Source organism: Theropithecus gelada, chromosome 1, assembly GCF_003255815.1.
Source record: "Theropithecus gelada isolate Dixy chromosome 1, Tgel_1.0, whole genome shotgun sequence".
Classification (NCBI taxonomy): domain Eukaryota; kingdom Metazoa; phylum Chordata; class Mammalia; order Primates; family Cercopithecidae; genus Theropithecus; species Theropithecus gelada.
In genome coordinates, this window is record NC_037668.1 from 12468833 (window position 1) to 12494152 (window position 25320).

Genomic DNA, 25320 nt, shown 5'->3' on the forward strand with positions numbered 1-25320 from the left:
TGTTCATTTTTATATCCATTCATCCATCCTGTGGACTCTGAATGACAGCACCTAAAATACAAAAAGCTTCCATGAAAGGGTTTAAAAATTAGAGAAAACATTGGTTAGAAAAAATATAGGAGAGATAGGAACACATTCCAATGCCCCACCCTAAAAATGGTAAAATACTAAATAACATGGTATTTTCTGTAAAGTTTAAAATATGCATTCAGTAGCCTTGGGATATAGGACGGGTAGCAGTACTCAGAGAGAGGAAGGGACATGCTAAATGTCTTTTGCCAGAGTAGGGTCGACTCCTCCAGGGCTTAAAGACAAAGGGATACAGGCCTGGAAGGAGCAGCCAGGAATCCCTTCTTATTTCATTTATCCGTGCAACAAACACATGATCACATTAAATGAGATACTTTAGTTCCTACCCTTAGATAGTTATAATCTATTTGGAAGTACAGACATTGCATTAATTACAATGTAGGATAGCAAGTGCTTTCATAGAGATAAGGACAGTACACTCTGAGATCTTGAAAGAAAATGTCTACTTTTATTAAAGGAATAGAGAAAGGCCTCTTACAAGAGGACATTTCTCCTGGGGGCTGCGCATTGAGCATGGTCTCCAAAGCTGAGTTAGAGAAGTAGAGTATAATATTCCAGATAGAGGAGAAATTTGGGGGAAGGAAGAGAGGTATGTTCATGGATTGAGCAAATAAGAGACTGGGCTATAGAGAGGTAAGGAAAGGAGAGTTAGAACAGGAGAGAAGTAATATTAAAGGTACTTAATCTGTCGAAAGTAATTGTAATTGTTCAGTAATGTGGCTACCTCTAAAATGTTTGCTGATGTAGGAAATTCTAGAGAAAAAAGGCCCTTTGATTACAGGGAAAGAAATAACAGACTTAAAATGCAAATACTGGCACATTATGGAACCAAAACATAATTAGTCAATTAACAAGTGAAAATGACAATTATCATTTATGTTGGTGCAGAAAAAAGGGACAAAGATGGCAACATTTCACACATACAACAGTGTTTCTTTTCTTTCGTTCTCCACCCACAACCAACAGCATGGTTGTATGTGTATACAAACTCCAATTGTATGTTTGTCAGGTTGAGATCAATAGGTATTATTTTCCATGGTGAAAGAAGGGCATTGCTTAGCATATATGCTTCATTTGTATTTTTGAATGAGTGAGTGATTTAATTAATTTCCCAACCTTGCCAACTTCGTTGTGTAGGGGCTTTTCCCCACTCAGAGAATCCACCGATGAAGGGATCTTTATTCTTTTCAGCTCTGTAGACTTGAGCAGTGGGTTAAGTGCATCTCATAAGTTGTCTTATTTTGTCTTTATAAGACATGGAACAAGCATCAATCTCCCCATTTTTTAAGTGAGGGAACTAGGACTCACAGAAATTTTGACTTTTTCAGGGCCGTAAGTTTATGTACCATGATCATAAATCTGAACAGGTTATTGGGTCAGAAATAATTTTTACCTACAAATGGCCACAATGATGTGTTGAGAAAAATCCCTTGCCGTATGCTTTCTCACTGATCACAGCACCCAGCTGCAGCATCGCTGGGATGAGTGAGACTGGAGCAGCAATGCATAATACTGGCTAGCATTTGATGATCACTTTCTATGTGGCAAATATGGTTCTAAGTATGTGACAGCATTATCTTATTTACAACAACCCTGTGAAAAGGCATGATTACCAGTTAGAATGGAGATCATTAAAAAGTCAGGAAACAACAGATGCTGGAGAGGATGTGGAGACACAGGAACGCTTTTATACTATTGGTGGGAGTGTAAATTAGTTCAACCATTGTAAAAGACAGTGTGACAATTCCTCAAGGATCTAGAACTAGAAATACCATTTGACCTAGCAATCCCATTACTGGGTATATACCCAAAGGATTATAAATCAATCTACTATGAAGACACAGGCACACGTATGTTTATTGCAGCACTGTTCACAATAGCAAAGACTTGGAACCAACCCAAATGCCCATCAATGATAGACTGGATAAAGAAAATGTGGCACGTATACACCATGGAATACTATGCAGCCGTAAAAAAGGATGAGTTCATGTCCTTTGCAGGGACATGGATGAAGCTGGAAACCAACATTCTCAGCAAACTAACACAGGAACAGGAAACCAAACACCCTATGTTCTCACTCATAAGTGGAAGTTGAACAATGAGAACACATGGACCCAGGGAGGGGAATATCACACCCCAGGGCCTGTCAGGGGGTGCGGGCCAAGGGGAGGGATAATATTAGGAGAAATGCCTAATGTAGATGACGAGTTGATGGGTGCAGCAAACCAACATGGCACACATATACCTGTGTAACAAACCTGCATGTTCTGCACATGTATCCCGGAACTTCAAATATAATAAAAAAAGAAAAGCCATTATTATTATTCCAATTTACAAATGATGAACTAATGGCAAAAAGAATAACAAAGGAACTTGCCCAGTGACTCATGATTGAGCCTGAAAACACCTTATGTCTTTGTGACCTAAAGATAGTGGGTATTTCCTATGTTGGGGAACTCAGCTGGTGAAAAGTTTGGTGCTGATGAAGGTGTTGGCTTATTTGGAAATGGAATCACTAGTTCCCCCTATTTAGATTGATGCATATTGAAATTCTACCAGACTCCTGCCTTTCTAGGTAAACTGTAAATCCACTTTTGTCTTCCAATATTCTCTATTACATGATTTTTACTCTATTAATTCTGAACTGCTTGCAATTCAAAGCTATTTCATACTTTCATTTCTTTGTACCTGCTGTTCTCTCTGCCTGGAAAACCTTTTCTCTCCTATTGTTTATTTGGTTAAAGCTTACTCATCCTTCAAGATTCAGCTCAGGTGCCTTTTTACATTTATTTATTTTTTAATTTTAGGATGCCTTCTCTTATTCTCTAATCCCAGGATATATACCAAGACTCTAGCTCCTTGAGGACAGAAAAAACCTCTTGCCCATTCTTTTCTAGTCTCTAGAATATAGCATAATATAGTACATAGTAAGAACTCAGTAAATATTCATCAACTAAACTAGCTGAAAAGTATTAAAAATTAGATATCCTGTTGGATTTGTATTTCTTCTGCCTCTACTTGGTATTCACAATAAGTTGAATATTTTTAAGGAGGGTATTGGTGTGTTAATTGATTGGGTAGGATGGGAAACTAGGAAGTCAAGAAATGTACATTTCTTTTCCACTTTATTTTTTTTTTATTGTTCATTTTTTTCGAGATGGAGTCTCGCTGTGTCGCCCAGGCTGGAGTGCAGAGGCGCGATCTCAGCTCCATTGCAACCTCTGCCTCCCGGATTCAAGCGATTCTCCTGCCTCAGTCCGCCACCACACCCGGCTAATTTTTTGTATTTTTAGTAGAGACAGAGTTTCGCTAAGTTGGCCAGGCTGGTCTCCAAATCCTGGCCTCAAGTGGTCTGCCCTCCTTGGCCTCCAAAGTGCTGGAATTTCAGGCACAAACTACGTGCCTGGCCTCTTTTCCACTTTGAATGAAATGATAAAACTGAAAATGAAAAGGACAGGAGAGAAACAGAGTCTTTTTGAAATCATATTTGACAGGATTTATTAAGATCACAATAGTAGCTAATAACAATAACTACTATCTGAGTGCTCATTATACACCAGGCACTTTTCTAGATATTTAACATATTTAATTTAGTGTCTTTTCAGTTCATTTTCCTAACTTATGAGATAGATATTATTTTTACAACCATTATACTAGTGAAGAGATCAAGGTTCAAATAACTTGCCCAAAGTTATATAAGAATAAAGTAACAGGCCGGGCGCGGTGGCTCAAGCCTGTAATCCCAGCACTTTGGGAGGCCGAGACGGGCGGATCACGAGGTCAGGAGATCGAGACCACCCTGGCTAACCCGGTGAAACCCTGTCTCTACTAAAAAAAATACAAAAATTAGCCGGGTGCGGTCGTGGGCGCCTGTAGTCCCAGCTACTCGGGAGGCTGAGGCAGGAGAATGGCGTGAACCCGGGAGGTGGAGCTTGCAGTGAGCTGAGATCCGGCCACTGCACTCCAGCCTGGGGGACAGAGCGAGACTCCGTCTCAAAAAAAAAAAAAGAATAAAGTAACAGAGCCACTATAACTCCCATGATTCCAAAGTTCTTGGGGAAATGAAAGAACTCTCAGAGAAGGAGAGCATTACATTGGTGGAATGCCTGCAGTTGGGTTTTTTTTACATAGAATCAACATGGCAGATGGTACAGAAAAGCCACAGAAGGGTGGGAGCCTTTGGCTATAAAATCGAGAGGGGGCCTCCACTGCCCTGTCCTGTTTACACATTTTTCTAATAATGTTGTCTTTAACAAGAAAATATCATCAAAACCAGCTGTAGTGTTTGCCTAACTGTACTCTGCAGCTTTCCCTGGCAGTCCGAATCTAACCGCAGTGAGTCAGCCTGTTCAGGTCCCACCCATCCTGGCGAACTTTTCCACTTGGATCTTGAAGTCTTTGGGGGGAAAAAAGAAAAAAAAAAGTGCTAAAAGCAAAAGGCTTTTTCATTTTGGGGAGTTTCTGGAGCTCTGGGTAACCTGTGCTAATTTAGGTTAATTGAGGTGCTTCTTGAGTGTTTCTCTCTAATTACAACCTTGGAAAATGAATGCTACTGGTAAAGTGCATTTTTATTTTAAAAAAATGCATTCATTCTTCCAAACCACAGTGTCCCAAACATACTGGTTTTATTTTCATGGATATCTTAAGACATGCAAAAAGTTATTAGGAGGCAGGGGGTAACTATTAAACTTTCAGCAATCACAAGTGCAGTTTGTTTTCCCTTTTCAATCTCATGTTTAAAAAGGGAAAGAGAAGTCTTCCACACACAGTCATTCCACAGACTTTCCGTGCAAAGTTTTCATTCCTAAGCAACATTACCAAAGTTAGGAATCAAATCAACTACTTTTTTCTTAAGAACTATAGAGTAAAAGGAATGCTTCTGAGTGCCTAGAAGATACAAAGATGGACATGAGATTCCATTCTCAAAGAATGTACCATCTGATTGGGGCATAAAAAATTTAAATTATACAAGAAATTTAATTTAAATAACATCTAAGGCAATATTGAAAGAGATATTTCAAGATGGGAGTACTTGCCAAACTAACGTATGTTTTTAAAACTTAAATATGGCCAGGCGTGGTGATCATGCCTGTAATCCCAGCACTTTGGGAGGCTGAGGCGAGTGAATCACCTGAGGTCAGGCATTTGAGACCAGCCTGGCTAACATGGTGAAACCCCATCTCTATTAAAAATACAAAAATTAGCCAGGCGTGGTGGCATGCACCTGTAATCCCAGTTACTCAGGAGGCTGAGGGAGGAGAAGCACTTGAACCCAGAAGGCAGAGGTTGCAGTGAGCCGAGATCAAGCCCTGCACTCTAGCCTGGGCTACAAAGCAAGACTCTGTCTCAAATAAATAAATAAATCTTAAATACTAGAACTTTTTTTCTAATTTGCATGCATGCATGTGTGTATGTGTAAACTTTTCAAAGTTGTAAATATTAGCTTACATTTGGTTATACAATTAATAAAGAAACTTTATCAAAAAGAATGAAATTACAAAAGTTGGACAACCCTGAACATTCTGAAAGGTATGATTACCAACACAGAAAAGAGAGCAATCACTTTCACAGAGAATGTAGCACTTGAATTAGAACAATTCTTTTTGTAATTTTAAATTATCTCCTTTCTGTCTCCTCATTAGAACTTGTTTTCTTCTCTTCTCCATTGTTCGAAGAGAAGCCCTATCTTGCTTTCTGTGGACTTTGCAAAGTTTCCATTCTAATGATAATTTCCATTCCAATACTAAATTTAAAAAATAACAACAAAGATCATGATACCAATTAATATTTGTAAGTGCTTACAGTGTGCCAAGTTCTGAGAATGCACTTGACCTTATTATCTTATTCAGTTCTCCTAATAGCCTTCTGAGGTTGGTACAACCATTGTCTTCATTTGTAAAGAGAGAGACACTGGAGCTAGGAAAACACTAGTAATTGATGGAAAGTGCTGGAGCTGGGATTTGGACATAAGTGTACTGGTTCTAATGCCTGAACTCTTAGTCACAATTTTATTATGCCTATTGATAGCTGACCCCCTTATTCATTTGTTTGTTAATCCACTCATCCACTTATGAGTGCGTCGTGTGTGCCAGGCCATGTTCTAGCCATTAGTTGCACAATGATCAAGGATGAATGTATGAAAATATGTATTTTTGGCTGGGTGTGGTGGCTTACGCCTGTAATTCCAGCACTCTGGGAGGCTGAGGCAGGCGGATCACCTGAGGTCAGGAGTTCGAGACCAGCGTGGCCAACATGGTGAAACACTGTGTCTCCTAAAAATACAAAAGTTAGCTGGGCATGGTGGTGGACTCCTGTAATCCCAGCTACTCAGGAGGCTGAGGCAGGAGAATCGCTTGAACCCAGGAGGCAGAAGTTGCAGTGAGCCGAGATTGCCACTGTACTCCAGCCTGGGTGATAGAGCTAGACTCTGTCTCAAAAAAAAAGAAAAGAAAAGAAAAGAAAAGAAAAGAAAAGAAAAGAAAAGAAAAGAAAAGAAAAGAAAAGAAAATGTATGTTCAAGGATGAGTGTTTATTTCAGTATTCTTTATACCAATATAGTATTAGTACTCAAGGTGAGGATTATTTCAAGTGTGGAATATGTATACAATAGAACATTATAGAGCAATGTACTGACTTGGGAGGATGTCCATTATAACAAATTTGAGATTAAACAAAACAACAGCAACAACAATTTCACTGAATATTACAAAAAATAAGATCTCATTTTTGAGGGAGAAAAGATGGAAATCTCTGGAAGGATACATACCAAAATATTGATATTGATTATGTCTGGATGATGGAATTAGCCTATTGCCTTCTTTATAACTTTGAGTATTATATTTATTTTAATTATCTATTCACTGAGAAAATATTCTAAGGCTTTCAATATGTGCAGCATGCCTTAAGCATTGCAGATACAATACTGAATAGGCAAACATGGTTCCTGCCTTCATAGAGTTTACAGATTAGCAAATTCCACCAGAATGTAATTATTATTGTAATAGAAGTAAAGAGTGCTATGGAAAATATAGCTGGGCACTTACTCAATCTGAAGAGGTTGGGGGATTCAGGGAAAGTTTCCTAGAGGAAACTGCCTCTAACCAGGGACCTGAAGAAGGAATAAGAATTAGCCACTAATAAGGGGGTGGGAGTGTGAGAATGAAGAATGTTCCTTGCATAGGAAATAGCTTGAATCAAGATCCAGAGGAGAGAAAGAACCATAATCAGTATTCCTAGAGCATGGGATGTAAGGAATGCAGAGAATTGAAACCGGAGAAAAGAGAGAGGAGTCATCGTACAGAGTCTTGCAAGTTATGTAAAGGCTTTCACATTTTATCTGAGCTCAAGAGAACTGCTGAAAGCTTTTAGTCAGAGAGGCGACATGATCAGATGTTCCTCTTAGAAAGATCCTTTTGGCTTCTGTATGGACTCTGCCTAGGAGGAGTAGTCTAGAGGCAGAGAAAATAGTTAGGAGGCTGTTGCAGCATTCCAGGCAAACGTTGGTGGAGATGCCAGTATAAAAATTAGAGAAATGGACAGGTGAAAGAGATTTCAGAGGCAGAATGTATAGGGCTAAGCCGTTGATTGGATGTAGAACCAGTGAGGCTGAAGAAACCCAAAGATGACTGACCACCCATTCATCTCTTCACTCACATCCTACCCACTGTCACCTTGTCATAAACTTCCAGACTACCTTCACCTCTCTCTTCAATAACATGAGTTATTTGTTCAAAGTCTGCCTTTTCTGTTAGAGCATGAGCTCACCATAGCAGGGACAGTGGTTTCTTTTCACTGCTAGATACAGTGAGTAGCATAATGCCTGGTACATAGTAGGCATGCCCCTTTTCTTTTCTTCTTTTTTATTTGTTTTGGATGAATAAATGATGTCAAGTTTTCTCGCTTGGGCAACAACTAGGTTATGCCCTCCACTGAGAAAGAGAACAACTGGAACAGGCACATGTACTACTTTTATGACCAGTGAAGCAACAGCAACACAAACCAAAAAACAGTAAAGCGATTTCTGTTTTTGGAAGAAAAGTAAAGACGATTCTTCCTGTTATTAAGGAACTCCAAATCTCCTGGGGAGACAGTCAAACAGATATTCCCCATATACTGTGAAATGGGCCACAATAAGAGTAGGTCCGCAGTGCTGTGGAAGCATTCAGGAGGAGCCCTTGCCCAGGCATTAGGGCCAGATAGGTTTCTTTCAGTAGGTAATTTCTGACTTAGATCCCTATGGGTGAGTTGGGATTAGTTAAGTGAGAGCTGGGTGGGAATTAAAGAGAAGTGACATTCCAGGCTAATGCTCCTCCCCATGCAAAGTCCTGGAGGGAGCGTGAGCCTGGTGAATTCAGGAATAGGAGGCTTTCTGTCATAGATGGAGCAAGGGAGGGTCAATTGGGGTTCATGTTGGCTGTGTCTTTTCCCTTATCCCCCTACTTCTGGTCAAGGCATTATTGTTGCAGCCATGGGCATTCATGGTGTCACTGTGGACTCTTGACTTTTTGTTTCTTTTTTTTTTTTTTTTTGAGACATGGTCTTGCTCTATCATCCAGGCTTGAGTGCAGTGGCACATTGTTGGCTCACTGCAGCCTTGACCTCCGGGGTTCAAGATATCCCCCACCTCAGCCTCCTGAGTAGTTGGGACTACAAGAACATACCATCACGCCTGGCTAACTTTGATTTTTTAAACTTTATTTTATTTATTTATTTATTTATTTATTTATTTATTTATTTGAGATGGAGTTTCACTCTTGTCGCGCAGGCTGGAGTGCAGTGGCACGATCTCGGCTCACTGCAACCTCCGCCTTTCAGGTTCAAGCGATTCTCCTGCCTCAGCCTCCTGAGTAGCTGGGATAGCAGGCATGTGCCACCACACTGTCTAATTTTGTGTTTTTAGTAGAGACGGGGTTTCTCCATGTTGATCAGGCTGGTCTCGAACTCCTGACCTCAGGTGATCCACCCACCTTGGCCTCCCAAAGTGCCACTGCACCTGGCCTGTTTTTTTATTTTTTGTAGAGACAAGGTCTCACTATGTTGCCCAGGCTGGTTTCAAGCTCCTGGCCTCAAGCAATCCTCCTGCCTTGGCCTCTCAAAGTGTTGGGATTACAGGTATGAGCCACCGTACCCAGCAACTCTTAGTTCTTGTGACCAGAGCAGGTCCTAGTCATGGCTTCAAAATTGCCTTCACTCCTAGAAAAAAAATGGAGAAAGGATTATTTAAAATCTAGAGAAAAAGGTGAGGCCATAAGTCACTCTTTCTGAATTCCAGAAGCTCAGCAAATAATCTGAGTTGAACCAATTGTGAACAAACACCAAGTCCTGTTGATGCTGATTGGGCCAAAGTGGTGGAGAATCTAGTTTGGAGTCTGGTAATCCTTGGGAGGCCCCAGCATCACTGCAGCTCAACTATCGTTCCTGCCTTGCAGCTCATTTAACAGCCTCTGGCAGCACTATTTCTGGCTGGGCCATCTATTTTTGGTGGCCAGGGAAGTTGTTATTTGTTTTGTTTTGTTTTGATATGGTTTACAGTGCTCTAGTGTGATGATGAAGATAACACCTGGTTATTCCAGGCCTGGGGGTGGTGTGGGTGTGTATCTATGTTGGGGAAGGCAGCAGGAACATTATCTTGACTCCTGTTCTTTATCCGCATGATGAGGCTGCCTAAGACAGGGTTTATTAATCAACCTGATGCAATAGCTCTGTCATTAGTGCTCTTGTTATCAGGCCAGTTATTTCAAGAAAAGGCTGTGTACAGGATGGGTATCAGTATGCTTCCGAGTGTTAGGGGAAAAAAAGTTGAATGGTATTATTAATATTTTAGGATTTAAGAGACTCTGGAACTTCAGGAATTATGTTAAAATTTCAGAAACAGAGTTTTAGAAGGGTGACTTGTTTGTTTATTGTATAATCCAAAAGCAAAAAGCAGGACTTTGTGGAATTCATAGTCAGCTTTCTGAAGCAGGTATCAGTAGTTGGCTTCTGAGACAAGGGTAGAAACACCATGTTAAGCCGGGTGCAGTGGCTCACGCCTGTAATCCCAGCACTTTGGGAGGCCAAGGCGGACGGAGTCAGGAATTCGAGAAGTCAGGAGTTCGAGTCAGGAGTTCGAGACCAGTCTGACCAACATGGAGAAACCCCATCTCTACTAAAAATACAAAATTAGCCAGGCGTGGTGGTGCATGCCTGTAATCCCAGCTACTCGGGAGGCTGAGGCGGGAGAATTGCTTGAACCTGGGAGGCGGAGGTTGCAGTGAGCTGAGATCGCGCCATTGTACTCCAGCCTGGGCAACAAGAGCGAAACACTCCGTCTCAAAAAAAAAAAAAAAAAAAAGGCAACACCATGTTGGCATAAAAGAGTTGATGAGTGGAACACCAAGTTAGTTGGCTCTGGCTGACATTTTCCATGGTAGAATGTGGTACGTGAAAGTTACGCATATTTTTCAGAACAGCCTAATACTTATGTATTAGATCATATGTTTCTGTTTTATCTGAGGGTTATCACAAAACTTTACCTTTTTATAAAACTTAATAATCTGTGAGTATTCAGTATTGAGAGCCACTTAGAGGATAGATACTTCGTCTGACCCTTCTTTTAAGGCCATATAATATAGGTAGGAGTGGTATACAGAATATTTAGACGTGATTCATTCTAAGCCATTTACCTTTAACTGAATTGAATCAAATTTGACTTTAACTGAATGTTTATCATTAAAAATAATCTCTTTTAAAAGATAAAGGATTGAGTTAGTTACTTCTCTCAGCTTTGGTTTATCTCTTTGTCTTCTTTTAAAAACAAAGCTTTATTGAAACAAGTAACACTCTATACAGCTCAACTTCTTAAATCGTACAATTCTATGATGCTAGTATATTCACAGAGTTGTGCAACCATCACCACTGTCTAATTTCAGTATGTGCGTCTCACTCCAGTAGGAAACCTCATACCTATTAACACTCACTTCCCATTTTCCCTCTCCTTGGTTCCCGGAAACCACTAATCTACTTTCTCCCTGGATTTGCCTATTCTGGACATTTCATATAAATGGAATTATACAGAATGTGACCTTTTGTGTCTGGCTTCTTTCAAATTATCGTATAATGTTGTCAAGGTCATTTATGTTGTAGCATGTATCAGTATTTCATTCCTTTTTACGGCTGAGTAATAGTCTATGATTTGGATATGCTAAATGTTGTTTATCCATTCATCAGTTGAAGGACATTTGAGATACTTCCAATTTTGGCTATTACGAATAACGCTGCTATGAACATTTGTATACAAGATTTCATGTGGCCATATATTTTCAATTTTCTTGTGTATATAACTAGGAAAGGAATTGCTAGGTCGTACGGTAACTCTTTGTTTAACTTTTTGAGAGCCAACTTTATTCATCTTGAAAATGAAGAAAACAATTTTTTTTAACATAGATCGGTGATCAGATCCTTTAGGGTCACCAGGAAGATTATTTACAGTGAAGGATACTTTTTGAAAAGTTACAGGGGGCCTGAGGTAGAAGAGGGAATACCTTATCAGTTGCAAGTGAATCCCAGGCTCAGAAGGGTCATACAGCCTCATGATTAAGGCCCTGATGCGTATGCAGTATGGAGTCAAAATGTTGGAGTTATAGTCTGTGCTCCTCCACTTTCTCGGTGAACAACTCAGTTAACCTCCTGATGTCTCTCTGTCCTAGGCAGTAAAATGGGGATCATCATATCTCCTACTTCAAAGGTTGTGGTAAAGATAAATGAAATAATACACATGGAAGTGCTTGGTACATCGTCAAATCCAATGTAGATGATTGTTGTTGTGAAGACGGTATAATGGTATCTGATTAACTTCGTAATACGGGGCCAAGTCATTCAAAACAGCCAGGAATTAAACTTTTTATCTGTACAATTCAGATTTTATGAGAACAGCATAGAGTCGCTCAGACACATAGATGTATTATAAATAAAATATGTGTGTGTAAAATGAACCAGCCCTCTCTTCTTCCTGCCCCATCTCTTCTTGTCTATTCCCATCCCCAATCCAAAATAAGATGAGCCCCTGGTTGTAGTTCCCTGGGTGCTAAAAAGCAGGAAATACTCCCCAGACATTTGTGTACCCTTCCCATAGGGCTGTTTTGAAAATATGACAATTAGCAAAGTTATAGGTTAAATCGCCTATTGGGCATCTTCCTTGAGTCATTGTTACTGCTTTTGTCTTAGAAATACGGTGTCTTTTACATGCACTTACCACTTCTGTAGCACAAGGCAGCCAGAGCTCTCAGCCTAAACAGGTAGACTCTCATTACCTTTTAGGGCTACAGGAGAGCCTGTGGGCATTCGGAAATTCTTCAGAAAGTAATAGCTATCTCACTGGCCTTTGCTAGGAGTGTTCCTAGGAGAAAATGTGTTTTAAGCACAGAATTTCAAGATGGCCAAAGGTCTTAAAAGCCCTCTAGATCTAACTCCTAGCTGATGTGGGAAATCTTTTAACAGTATCCCTGACAGGTGATTCTTTAGTTTTGGTCAAGCCCCTTTTGTGACAGGAAGTTTATTCTGTCTCATGATGTATGTACTCGCCAAAAATCTGATGTATAGACATATGGATAGAGTGTGGCAATATCTTTATTACATCTAACTTTACTAGAGAATTTATCCTTATATCTAATTGATAACTGCCTCCCTGTAATTCCTACTTTCATTCCCTTTAAAATACTTTCTTAAAAATTATAAACTGTTTTACAAACAACAGGAATATACAAAGAATAATTAAACACTTGTCCATGTATTGAGTATCTAAATGGTGGCAAACATTATTTTTAGTTTATTTGTCTCAGGTGAAGAAACAAAAGTGAGCATTACAGATACAGTTGCAACCTTCTTAGTATCCTGCCCACATCCCAGTCTTCTGACCGCCTTCCTATAGTTAACTATTAAGTAGTTTCCTCAAAATGACTCAATGAGCATGCCTGTAATCCCAGCACTTTGGGAGGCCAAGGCGGGCGGATCACAAGGTCAGGAGATCGAGATCATCCTGGCTAACTCGGTGAAACCTCGTCTCTACTAAAAATACAAAAAATTAGCCGGGCGTGGTGGTGGCACCTGTATTCCCAGCTACTCGGGAGGCTGAGGCAGGAGAATGGCGTGAACCCGGGAGGCGGAGCTTGCAGTGAGCCGAGATCGCACCACTGCACTCCAGCCTGGGCGACAGAGCGAGACTCCGTCTCAAAAAAAAAAAAAAAAAAATGACTCAATGAGAAAAAAGGAGAGCCGGGATTTGAACGTTGCTCTTCTTAGCTCAAAGCTATTGCTCTTTTCACAATTCCATGCTACCCAACCTAGATAAATATGTATAATAGTGATCGCATTTATTGTCTATGTGTAAACGGATGTAAAGTGTCAAGGGTTACTTAAAGCACTTCTGTTCTTCTGTTTGCCATATTAACTTATTTTTTAAATATTTTTCTTTTCTTTCTTTCTTTTTTTTTTTTTTTGTGAGACAGAGTCTTGCTCTGTTGCCCAGGCTGGAGTGTAGTGGCGTGATCTCGGCTCACTGCAAGCTCCGCCTCCCGGGTTCACGCCATTCTCCTGTCTCAGCTACTGCTGGGACTACAGGTGCCCGCCACCACCACACCCGGCTAATTTTTTGTATTTTAAGTAGACACGGGGTTTCACCGTGTTAGCCAGGATGGTCTCGATCTTCTGACCTCGTGATCCATCCGCCTCGGCTTCCCAAAGTGCTGGGATTATAGGCGTGAGCCACCACGCCTGGCCTTAAAATATTTTTATGTTCAAAGAAGATAAAGATAAAAATTATCCACAGATACCAAATTAGTAGAGTTAAAATTGTGGAAGTTTTATTATATTTGAGAATAATTTGTCCATTAAGATGATTAATCATTTTTTGTTAGTGAAGCTTTATTTTTAGGAGAAAGATTGGTAGAAAATTAATATGTTTTCAAGTACATTCATTAGATGAGCTATCTGGGGGATCTGAGTATGATTAAGCAAATGTCAAGCTGGGTTTTTTTAAAGGCAGACTTGACAGTTGGTTGTGTTAATGGGGCATGACAGGCAACAGCTGGGTGGTAATCCTCCTCCTACTGTTGGTATCGATTGAGTCTTTATTTACGTTGTATTTCTAGTCTGGAGTAGGACGTTATTCCAGGGGTAGAATGAAGAAATTAAGGAAAAAGAAGGGAAGAGCCATTAAGGTTTGCAAGAAACATTTTGAGTCCAAAGTAAAGATATTAGATGTACTATGAGAAAAAGCAAGAACAAAGGTAGAAGCACACCCCCTTGCTCAAGAATCTGCAGTGTTTTACTTCCTAAGCAATGCAGAGGTTATCAACACGCAGGCCTGTGCGCTGTGAGCTAGTAGGTTGCGTGTGCATCTCAGGTATGTGTGTTTTTGTTTGGTAAAGCTTTTTTTAATTTCTTTTCCAAGTTTCCACATGCAGCACTGATGTTTGTTAAAGCTGCAAGGAAAGAAGTAAGACGAAACCTAAGCAATACACAAAGAAAATAATCTTTCCAGTCAGCAGTTCCTGACCCTCCCCACCCCCACTGCCCTCCTCCCTACCACTTCCCTTCCCCTAACTCTTGTCCAGATTGAGAGCCAGGATCCTGGAGGGGCAAACTCCAGGCTCCTCACCCTGACTTTAAGATCTCCCTGAAACGGCTTTTTATTTCCCCTCATCTCTGTGTCCTATTTCAGGACAGTATGTGCCCTTTGCTTTGGCCTGGTGGACACTGAACTTTTGCTCATGTTCCATCTGCCTGGACTGCCTTGTGCCTTTCCAAGCTCGACTCATCCTTTGAGACAGAGTCTTGTTCTGCTGCCCAAGCTGGAGTGCAATGGCATGATCTCTGCTCACTGCAGCCTCCACCTTCCAGATTGAAGCAATCCTCATGCCTCAGCCTGCTGAGTAGCTGGGAGTACAGGCACGTGCCACCATGCCCGGCTAATATTTGTATTTTTAGTAGAGACAGGATTTCACCATGTCGGCCAGGCTGGCCTTGAACTCCTGACCTCATGTGATCCGCTCATCTGGACCTCCCAAAGTGCTGGGATTACAGGCGTGTGCCACCGCGCCTGACCCAGTTTTTACTATTTGTATAGTTCATATTGTCCTTTATATTTTGTCATATGTGTTTGTTCATATTTGTTCAGAACTGTTGTAGAAAGTCCAGATTCTGCATGGTATATTAAAATGAGTCTGTTAGAATAATTTCTTTTACTTATAATCTTTTTATAAGGAGGAATGCTATTAGGTGTGCTTTTCTATCCTAAAACATCTACATAATCTTGTGTATAGATTAAGTCATATTAATCCAATGAGAAATAAATCGGCAGGTTAATTACTCATCCATTCTTTAATTCAGCAAATATTTATTGAGCACCTGCCATGTACCAGGCACCATTCTGGGCACTGGTGACACAGCAGTGAACAAACCAAGAAAACAGCCCCTTTTTCTCAGGAAGTTTACATGCTGGTGGGGAGAGACAGACAAGAAACAAAACAAATAAGTGCAGGTAGTATTTTAGAAGGTGATAGTGCTACGGAATAAAAAACAATGAAGGGGGAATCCGAGAGCTGGGATGAGGCACAGGGTGCCTAAATAGAGTATTCACTTCACTGAGAAGGTGACATTCAATCAAAGATGAAGAAGGTGAGGAGAGAATCCTGCACCTACCTCACCTACCTAGAGAAAGAGCAGCCAGGCAGAAGGGTCAACAAGTTCAAAGGCATCGAAAAAGAAACCTTCTCTTGCTTCCTGTTTTTGAGAGACAACAAAGAGAAACAGTGTGGCTGGAGCAGAGAGCAGGGGGAGAGTGGTAGGAAGAAGTAGAGGAGGTAAGAGGGGAGGCGAGAAGAGAGTGTAGGGCCTCAGGCCTTGCAGTCTGGTGAAGGGACATCACCTTTCACTCTGTGTTAGATGGGAAGCCAGGGGGGCTCTCCAGCAGAGGAGTAATCCGACGTATTTTAAAAGGGTCACTGTGACTGCTGTGCTGACAATAGACTATAAGGGAACAAGAGTGGGAGCAGGAACACCAGTTAAGGGGCTATTCAGGTCGTGTAAGGAAAAGATGGCAGTACTGTGGATCAGGGTGGTAGAAATACCAGTGGCAGTAGTGGTAGTATAACATAACATATATATTTGAAATATATATATAGTAGTATGATAGTATATATAATATAGTATAATGTATATTATATGCATAATACAACAACTACACCATATACATATTATACTACCATATATGTTAATATATATACTATTACATATAGTATATATAGTAAGATTTGCAGACAGATGATATATAGGAGAGAGAATGAATCAAGAATGATTCAAAGGTTTAGGCCCAAAAATCTGAAAATATTGACTTGTTACAAATTGAAAAAAGGTATAGTGAGGGAGGAGCATGTTTACTGGGAAAGATCAGGCATTCAGTTTCAGGTATCACAAGTATGTGAAGTCTAAATTCAAGCAGAGATTTTTACTAGGGAGTCAGATATCAATTGGAGTTCAGGGAAAAGATCAGGGTGGGCATATAAACTTAGAAATTTAAGTGAACAGGCCAGGCGCGGTGGCTCACACCTGTAATCCCAGCACTTTGGGAGGTGGAGGCGGGCGGATCACGAGGTCAGGAGATCGGGACCATCCTGGCGAACACGGTAAAACCCCGTCTCTACTAAAAATACAAAAAAAAAAAAGTAGCCGGGCGTGGTGGCGGGCGCCTGTAGTCCCAGCTTCTAGGGAGGCTGAGGCAGGAGAATGGCGTGAACCCGGGAGGTGGTGGAGCTTGCAGTGAGCAGAGATCACGCCACTGCACTCCCACCTGGGTGACACAGCAAGACTCCATCTCAAAAAAAAAAAAAAAATTTAAGTGAACAAAACGTCCTTTTTTTCCCTATTCTAGAATAAGTGTTCTACCAAACATAATTTCTTTGGGACTATTAAAATAAACTTTTTTCATAGTATTGGAAATCTATGAGAATAATACAGATGAGCCAGGCCATATATAACAAAGCAAAACGTACGATATTTATGGAATACTTACCTATTCATTTATTCCACAAATATTTAGGGAGTGCTTCCTGAATATTATGCAATAAGAATACAAGGACACAAAATATGCCTTGTCAGCCCTCAAAACACTCTAGCTGGGTTGAGGTCATTGTAAACAGGCTGTGGCAGCACAATGGGATGAATGCTGCTGGAGAGGTCTAGGTTGTTATGGAAGCTGTAGGAGTTTATGAAGACGTATTAGTCATTGACTTTTTCCTGGGGCAGCTTCAGACTAGTTGGAAAGATCAAACACACAAAAAGTCGCATAACTCTAAAAGATGTAAATAACCTTCAAGATAACAAAAGCCACATCATAAGGCAGCAGATGAACACTTGTCGAACGTTAATATCTGCCTTAGAGTTCAAAAGAGGAAGAAGTCTTTCCAGGCTAGGGTAACAGGAAAGGCTTTGCTTGGGTGGAATTTGGGAACATTCAAGTTGAATGATCTAAGCAAAGAGTTGAATATGTAGGGCTAGATCTTGGGTGAGAAGACTTGGTTGGAGATTTGGGAGTTGTTTCAAAGGTGAAAGTATAGCCCTAAAAGTGGATAAAACCTCCATGGGGAAAAAAAAATGTGAACAGAAAAAAAGTAGAAGGCTAAGGACTTACCATTATTTAAATGCCCACTTTCAGGAGCTGGCAAAAAACATAGAAAAAGGAGCCAGAGAGATAGAAGAACAAGATATCACAGAGGAAAGAGGCATAAATGTCCAACAGAAATCTAGGATGCATAAGAATACCCTTATGCATGGATTCATATGCAGTTTTACTTCCTGTAAAACTTATATGAAATTATCTTACCTGATAAAGGAATCTAAGTAGACAGCCAAAGCATGGTTAAACACTAATCTAGACTCTAGCAGTCTGGCTTCCTTTGAGCAAAATGGAGGTGATAATAACTGGGTTATCACCTTGCAGAGCTTAGACCAGGAAAGGGCCTTAAAAATCACTAATTTTGGCCAGGCGCAGTGGCTCATGCCTGTAATCTCAGCACTTTGGGAGGCCGAGGTGGGAGGATCACAAGGTCAGGAGATCGAGACCATCCTGGCTAACACGGTGAAACCCCATCTCTACTAAAACTACGAAAAATTAGCCGGGCATGGTGGCGGGCACCTGTAGTCCTAGCTACTCAGGAGGCTGAAGCAGAATGGCTTGAACCCGGGAGGCGGAGGTTGCAGTGAGCTGAGATTGCACCACTACACTCCAGCCTGGGTGACAGAGTGAGACTCCGTCTCAAAAAAAAAAAAGAAAAAAGAAAAATCACCAATTTTAAAGTGAGGACAGTTAGGCCTCTAGAGAAGTGCACGCCTACGGTCGATAACATAGCTATTTAGTAAGAGAACTGGGAATGGAAAAGGTTATTTTGAGTTGTTTTAACTTAGAGTTTTTTCTTCACTGTCTCTAACTAAGCCTAATTGGCATTCTCTTATTCTAATAATTCAGATTTAGTGAAAATAGTTAAATGAATTTTAAATGTGTAGTTTTGTTTTTTTCAAATGGTAAATATTTTGGCTTGCCTATTTTGCCTATTTATAATCTAAATGTATTTGGGAAAATGCTTCACTCTAATTATGCCCTCCTGAGGCCACTTTATCCACGCAAACATTTTCTATCTTTCAAGGCAAAGTGCAAATTCAACTCCTAATGCAGCTTTCTCTGATCACCCCAGTAAGAACTGACTACCCTTTCTTATGGGCTCCCCCGGAGTCAACGTTTTTCAAACTTAGGCTGAAACTTCTTAGTGAGTCATGAAATCCATCTGGTGGGTCACTCCCAGAAAAAGAAACAGGAAATATCAGGGTACATCACACGGAGTGATGGTGACAATTACTTTTTGAAATACTTACTTCAATTAAGAGTGTATGCATATGTACTAGATTGCAATGTAACATGTAAAAGTTGAAAAGCACAGGTTTGGGGGATCATAATGTAAAACACATATCTTAACATGTCATGACCAGCTGTATGGCCACGTAGCTCTTTCAGAGTTGGGACTTTCTTGATCTATATATCCCTCCTGCCCAATGTCCTACCTGGTGGGTACTCAGGAGTTGTTGACTGGAATGATTATGAAGGTTTGGGAAGGATTTGGAAGACTGAAAAGCAGGTAGGTTGGGGAGGAAATGAGGGCTTGAATTAAGTGTAAAGTTTTTAGTTTCCTTTACCTTGGATATTAATATTATTTTTCAACCTGGTATTATTGCCACCAAGAACCCATGTTTGGTATCTGTGCTGTGGGATTGTCTCCCATCACCTTCAGTGTAATGTGGTATAAATAATACTTCCTGCTAATGTTGCAGCTGTCACTCAAGGATCTTAAATTACTTTAGGAGCAAGATCTGTGATGAGTGCCCGACTCCACTTGGCAGGTGCCAGAGTTAAGAACCAGTGACTGCCTGAAATCTTTGGGCTCCAGGATGACGGCTCCCTCTTTGTCATCCTCCCACACTCTCTTCTGCCCATCCCTTCTTCCATGGAGGGAGGATCCCTTGACCGTGCCTCTTTCTGAACTTTGTGACTGGTTAACAGAAGTCTGCAAAGATTCCACTGAGCTAGAAGATTTGCTGTTTCTTTGTGGGTAGCTATGGTGTGTTTTGGGGGATGGCTCATGGCAATAAAGGCTATTAATTGAACTGCCTCAGAGCTCGAAAAGCTTGGGGCTGAAAATTGCAAAGGAACTCATTAGAGGTGAGCTCTGGATTATCAAAGGAAATGGAGACTCCTCTGGTTAGAAGCTCTTTGAGATTTGCACTGGACAGAAAGGGGATATTTGACATGTGGTTACCATTTTGTGGGCCATTTTATGTACATGTGGTCTTTTCTGTAGCAACCTTATTTCTTGCTTCTGGCCACACACCTTTTGGTCTTATAGTCCAAATCAGCCACAAGTCACTTAAATACCCCCTCCCCACCCTTTATTTCCTTCTATTCTTTGCAACCTCACTGTCACCTTGAATTACTCCCCTCCACCTTTCCTGGAAGCTCTTGGGGGTCATTCTCTCCTTTCCGAGAAGCTGTTAACTGCCTACAGTTGGGCCTGGGAGGCTCCAGGAGGGTGACAGCAGAGTCCTGGCTTGGAGTCGGGTTACACCACTTGTGTCTGAGTTCACGCAGTATGTTCCTCTGTCAGGGATTCCACAAATATCTCCCTGAGGTAAAAAAGGAAAGTGTGCTGCGCTCCAGCACCCAGAGCAGTGAGCCCAGTCCTGAGTCCCGGAGAGAGCTCCAGCAATAGGGGCCATGTCGCCATAGCCCCAGCCTCTCAGTCCGCAGCCTCAGCAGCGTCCCAGCCGGCTGGCTTCATGCTGCGGTGCAGCTGCACCATGTTCCTGGGTTGAGGGGGCAATCGGGCACGCTCCTCCCCATGGGTTGCCCATCATGTCTAATGGATATCGCACTCTGTCCCAGCACCTCAATGACCTGAAGAAGGAGAACTTCAGCCTCAAGCTGCGCATCTACTTCCTGGAGGAGCGCATGCAACAGAAGTATGAGGCCAGCCGGGAGGACATCTACAAGAGGGTGAGTGCAGGGGCCCGCTTCTCCAGGGCAGGGGCAGGGGCAGGGGACGGTTTGGCCTGCCAGTTGGTCGCTATTCCAGGCTCTTCCTAGCTGGCGCTGTTCTAGTCAGCGAGAGAGATGGGGTTTCCTCCAGCTCTGGTCACCTTAACAACCTGTGACCTTGGACAAGCTCATTTCACCTCTCTGGTGCCTGCTTTCTGCTTTCCTTCTCTGTAAAGAAAGAGGGCCGGAATAAATCAGAGGCTCTCTCAAACTCTGACGTGGAATGGTGCGGAACAATCACCTTGGGAGCTGGTTTAAAATGTAGATTCCATGCCTCACCCTAGGGATTCCGATTTAGTAATGTGGGGGAAGGTGGGGTTAGAGGGTGGGGCTGGGGTGGATATTTGCATTTTTAAAATTTATTTATTTATTTTAGAAACAGGTCTTGCCCTGTTGCTCAGGCTGGAGTGCAGTGTCACCATCATAGCGCTGAAGCCACCAACTCTTGGGCTCAAATGATGCCTTCTGGCTCAGCCTCCTGAGCAGCTGGGACCACAGGCACGGGACACCAGGCCCAGATAATTTAAAAAAAAAATGTTGGCAGGTCACAGTGGCTCATGCCTGTAATCCCGGCACTTTGGGAAGCCAAGGCAGAGAGAGGGCTTGAGGTCAAGAGTTTGAGACCAGCCTGGCCGACACAGTGAAACTCCATCTCTACTAAAAAAATACAAAAATTAGCGGGTGTGGTGGCACGTGCCTGTAGTGCGAGCTACTTGGGAGGCTGAGGCAGGAGAATTGCTTGAACCCAGGAGGCGGAGGTTGCAGTGAGACAAGATTGCACCACTGTACTCCAGCCTAGGTGACAGAGCAAGACTCTATCTCAAAAAAAAAAAAAAAAAAAATCGTACCAAAGGGCTGGCACTATGTTTTCCAGGCTGGTCTCAAACTCCTGGCCTTTAGATCCTCCCACCTCAGCCTCTGCAGTTGTTGGCATTATAGGCATGAGCCACTTTGCCTGGCAAAATATGCATTTTTAAGCAAGATCCCTGAGGTGGCTCTGAAGCAGACCATCTCCAGGTCATACCTCTCCCAGAGAAAGGCCCTTCCCAGCTCCAGCTTGGTGGGACAGAGAATGATGCTATGGAGAAAAGGGCAGGGGCTAAGGGTGTTTCTGTTCCTTGAGAAATTCATGTTTGCTTTTGAAGATCACTAATACATATAAGCTTTTAAGACAGAATCTTAGGCATTTTTAGTCTTTGGAATAGCTTGCCTTAGAATGAAGAAGAAAGTAACCTGTGGGATAGCAGTTGGCCTGGGTGGAGTGGGAGGGGAAATGGCCGCTTCCTTGGATGGGAGGGCTATCTTGATTGACGGGTCAGTGATCGGGGTGGGGAAGGAAGACCTACTGGATTGGCTGAGCTGTGGGTGAGATAGGACAACACCTTGGTAAGAGGACATTGGGCTATGGGTTATGAAGATTAAGCCTCATAGCTGGTCACCACAATATTGGTTTCCTCAGTCCTCTCTGTGTCTGGACAAGCAGGACCTGAAGTGGCCCAAGTGACTGGGGACTGGTTGCTTCTGAGCTTATCAGAGATTCTAACTCTCCAACTGTTTACCCCAGAGGACTATACAAATATCATTTTCTATGTGTGCCCTGTCCTGTCAAGAGGATGACTGGGAAGCATTACAGGCTGCTAGATAACATCTTGGATCAGGGGAATAGCTGGTGTCTATGAGACCCAAATGATTATTTGGTAAATTCAATTAACATGTATAGCTAAATCTGGGGGATTTAACCCTATTTCCTGTCTCTCCTGCGTTTCCATGTTTTACGTCCAAATTTTCCAGAAGTTGGTCCATATTCACCTTTTATCTTTTATGTAGCTATATAATGAGTGTCCGTCATTGGAGCTGCCAGGAGTCAAGAAGGATATTGCCAAGTGAGGGCTGGTAACAGAGAGATTGCGAGAGATGGAGGATGTGTGGGAGGATTTGCCTTAGGGTAGGAATAGTGAATGGATTTGTTCACTGTGCACAGGGAGGAACTTTCCCCATTAACTGTCTTCAAGGCAAAGAAGGAAAGGACAATTTCTTAGGTAATTTGAGGGAAAGGAGTTTTGTTTTTTGTTTCTTTTTTTTTTTTTGAGACAGAGTCTCACTCTGTCACCCAGGCTAAAGTGCAGTGGCACAATCTCAGCTCACTGCAACACCCGCCTCCTGGGTTCAAGTGATTCTCCTGAGTGGCTGGGACTACAGACGCCTGCTACCACAGCTGGCTAATTTTTGTATTTTTTAGCAGAGACATGGTTTTACCATGTTGGCCAGGCTGGTCTCGAACTCCTGACCTCAGGTAATCCGCCCACCTCAGCCTCCCAAAGTACTGGGATTACAGGCGTGAGCCACTGCGCCCCGCCAGGATTTTTTTTTTTTTAAAAGCTTGAATCAGATGGCTGCCTGAATCATTTGGTCTCACTCTCTGCTCCGCCCTAGCTAAAGATCTTTAGGAAACACTTTGGGTGGGGTGTGAGAAGGCACCATTTCTCACCTGGAGAAGTGTGATGAATGAGATTATTGGAGCTGCACAAGGTGTATGTAGGGGGAGTGGAACACAGTGTATTGTCACATGGAGAGAGGACAACCCTTTTGCTAGACTCTAGTATTGCCATGGGTCCCCTACAGGAAGTAGATATGGTCCTGTCTCTATCTAGTCTTACATGTGAGCAGAGTTGTCAGGCAGCTACTGCATCATATGATTTGAGGGATCCAAACTACTGTATTCTCTCCTGTTCCTTCTCACCAAATGTTTGTTCAATCTGCCTGTCATATTAATTTTCTCATTTGGCTATGATTATTTGAAAAGCGCTAAAGGCTTGTGTTAAAATGTTCTTATTACTTGGGAAACAGAACACATAAAGCCATTATCAATCATTCAGAGTTGAAATTAGTTTATCACACTATGTCATGATGAGGGATTGATAGGAACTAGAGCAGTTCTGGTTTATTTTATTTTATTTTTTGAGACAGGGTCTCGCTCTGTCACCCAGGCTAGAGTGCAGTGGGACTGTCATGACTCACTGCAGCCTTGACCTCCTGGGCTCAAGTGACCCTCCCACCCCAGCCTCCCAAGTAGCTGGGATTACAGGTGTACCACCACACTTGGCTAATTATATATATATATATATATATATATATATATTTTTTTTTTTTTTTTTTTTTTTCTTCAGAGATTGAGGTCTCACTATGTTGCCCAGGCTGGTCTCAAACTCCTGGGCTCAAGTGATCTTCCCACATTGGCCTCCTAAAGTGCTGGGATTACAGCCATGAGCCACCACACCCAGCCACAGTTCTGTTTTGATGTAAGAACAAGGGATTCGGAAAACACTGCATTAGGACCTATTGTCAACCAGGAGACCTAGGCAAGTTATTTAGCCTCTCTGAGCCTGTTCCAGCCTCTGTAGGACTGGCATTAAGAATAATGCTACAGAAACTGAGAATTATTTTTTCTATGAATAAATAGCAACCATGAAGATGAAATATCAAAATACTTTGTAAACTTAATAACATCACATATATTTGAGAGGGTAGTAGTTATATTTCTACCAGTGGTTATAGTTATTATAAAATTTAAAAATGGGGACGAGGTTTGACTCTTTATAATCTCACCTTCATAATTCCCACAGATGTGTCTTATGTTCATTCTTGTTATTCATATTGTGATCCCACAAGATTAAGAAGATTAATTAGCAGCAATGTTGGTGAAGAGGTGTCATGGGTAACGTGCCCAGTATCACATGGTAAATCGTGTGGTTCAGAGGATAATTTAGAGTACTGTTCTGTTACCAAACTTAGTAACAGAAGTTTGATTTTTGTGTTGCTAAGAAACAGAATTTTCTTGATTCTGATTTTTTTTTCTTTAGTGTTGGAAGGACACTTCTTTAAAAAAAAAAGTAGCAAAAACATTAAATCAAACTCAACTGAGTTAGAATCTGCAATAATTTGAGTGCTGTATGCGTGATTCTTTTTAAGAAAACCAATGCTTGTGAAACATATGTAATGGAAAGTCTATTGTGAGTAGTAATTATTTTATTGATGTGCGTATTTATGCTACTGGGAATTTTTGTTGAGCTATTTGTACTTAAGAGTGAAAAATTACTCTTAGCGAGAAACAATAGAGTATTTGATTGACTTCAGGGAAGGGAAATACGGGCAACTTTGGGAGAAGAGGACTGGAGAGTGGGAAGAGTGGGTGCTATCCTTCTGTTTCCAAGTGGCAAGTCTTCTAGGTAGTTGATTGAGGAGACTAAAATAGATATAATCCTTACTTGTAACTGGAAGCTATAAGGATTTTAAATTATAAGAGGAGTTGTCAAAGCTAGAGAGTTGTGTTAAAAACCTGAGTATCAACCTTAAAGCAAGTAAATAAAAAAGAAGGAGTTTCTCTCTTTTAAGCTGTTCAGAGAATTAAGAGATAATCTTAAGAATCATCCTGGCCGTGGATTAATAAAATAGTATTAATTCATACACAAAAATTGGTTTCTTGAGACTGGCTACTTTTTTGTTGAGTGTTTATCCTGTAAGTTTCCATTTTTGTAAATCATCATAATAAATTTTTTAAAAAGGAAGAGGCTGCTTACCCTCAGTACCGACAGAGTGGGATAAATGCCTACATG

General features: G+C 41.5%; 1 protein-coding gene across 7 annotated transcripts in view; it reads left to right on the plus strand.

Moving 5' to 3' along the window:
* LOC112618235 (myomegalin) overlaps positions 1-25320 on the plus strand; it is a 349895-nt gene that overhangs the window by 52634 nt on the left and 271941 nt on the right. For 3 of the 7 annotated variants that reach the window (XM_025375027.1, XM_025375035.1, XM_025375071.1), the window contains exon 4: positions 20555-20665. In XM_025375027.1, the coding sequence (XP_025230812.1) occupies positions 20555-20665 (111 nt within the window). Of the gene's footprint in view, positions 1-13050; positions 13086-20179; positions 20666-25320 lie in introns of those variants that run through there. The other 4 variants (XM_025375054.1, XM_025375062.1, XM_025375087.1 and 1 more) reach the window with 3 other exon arrangements.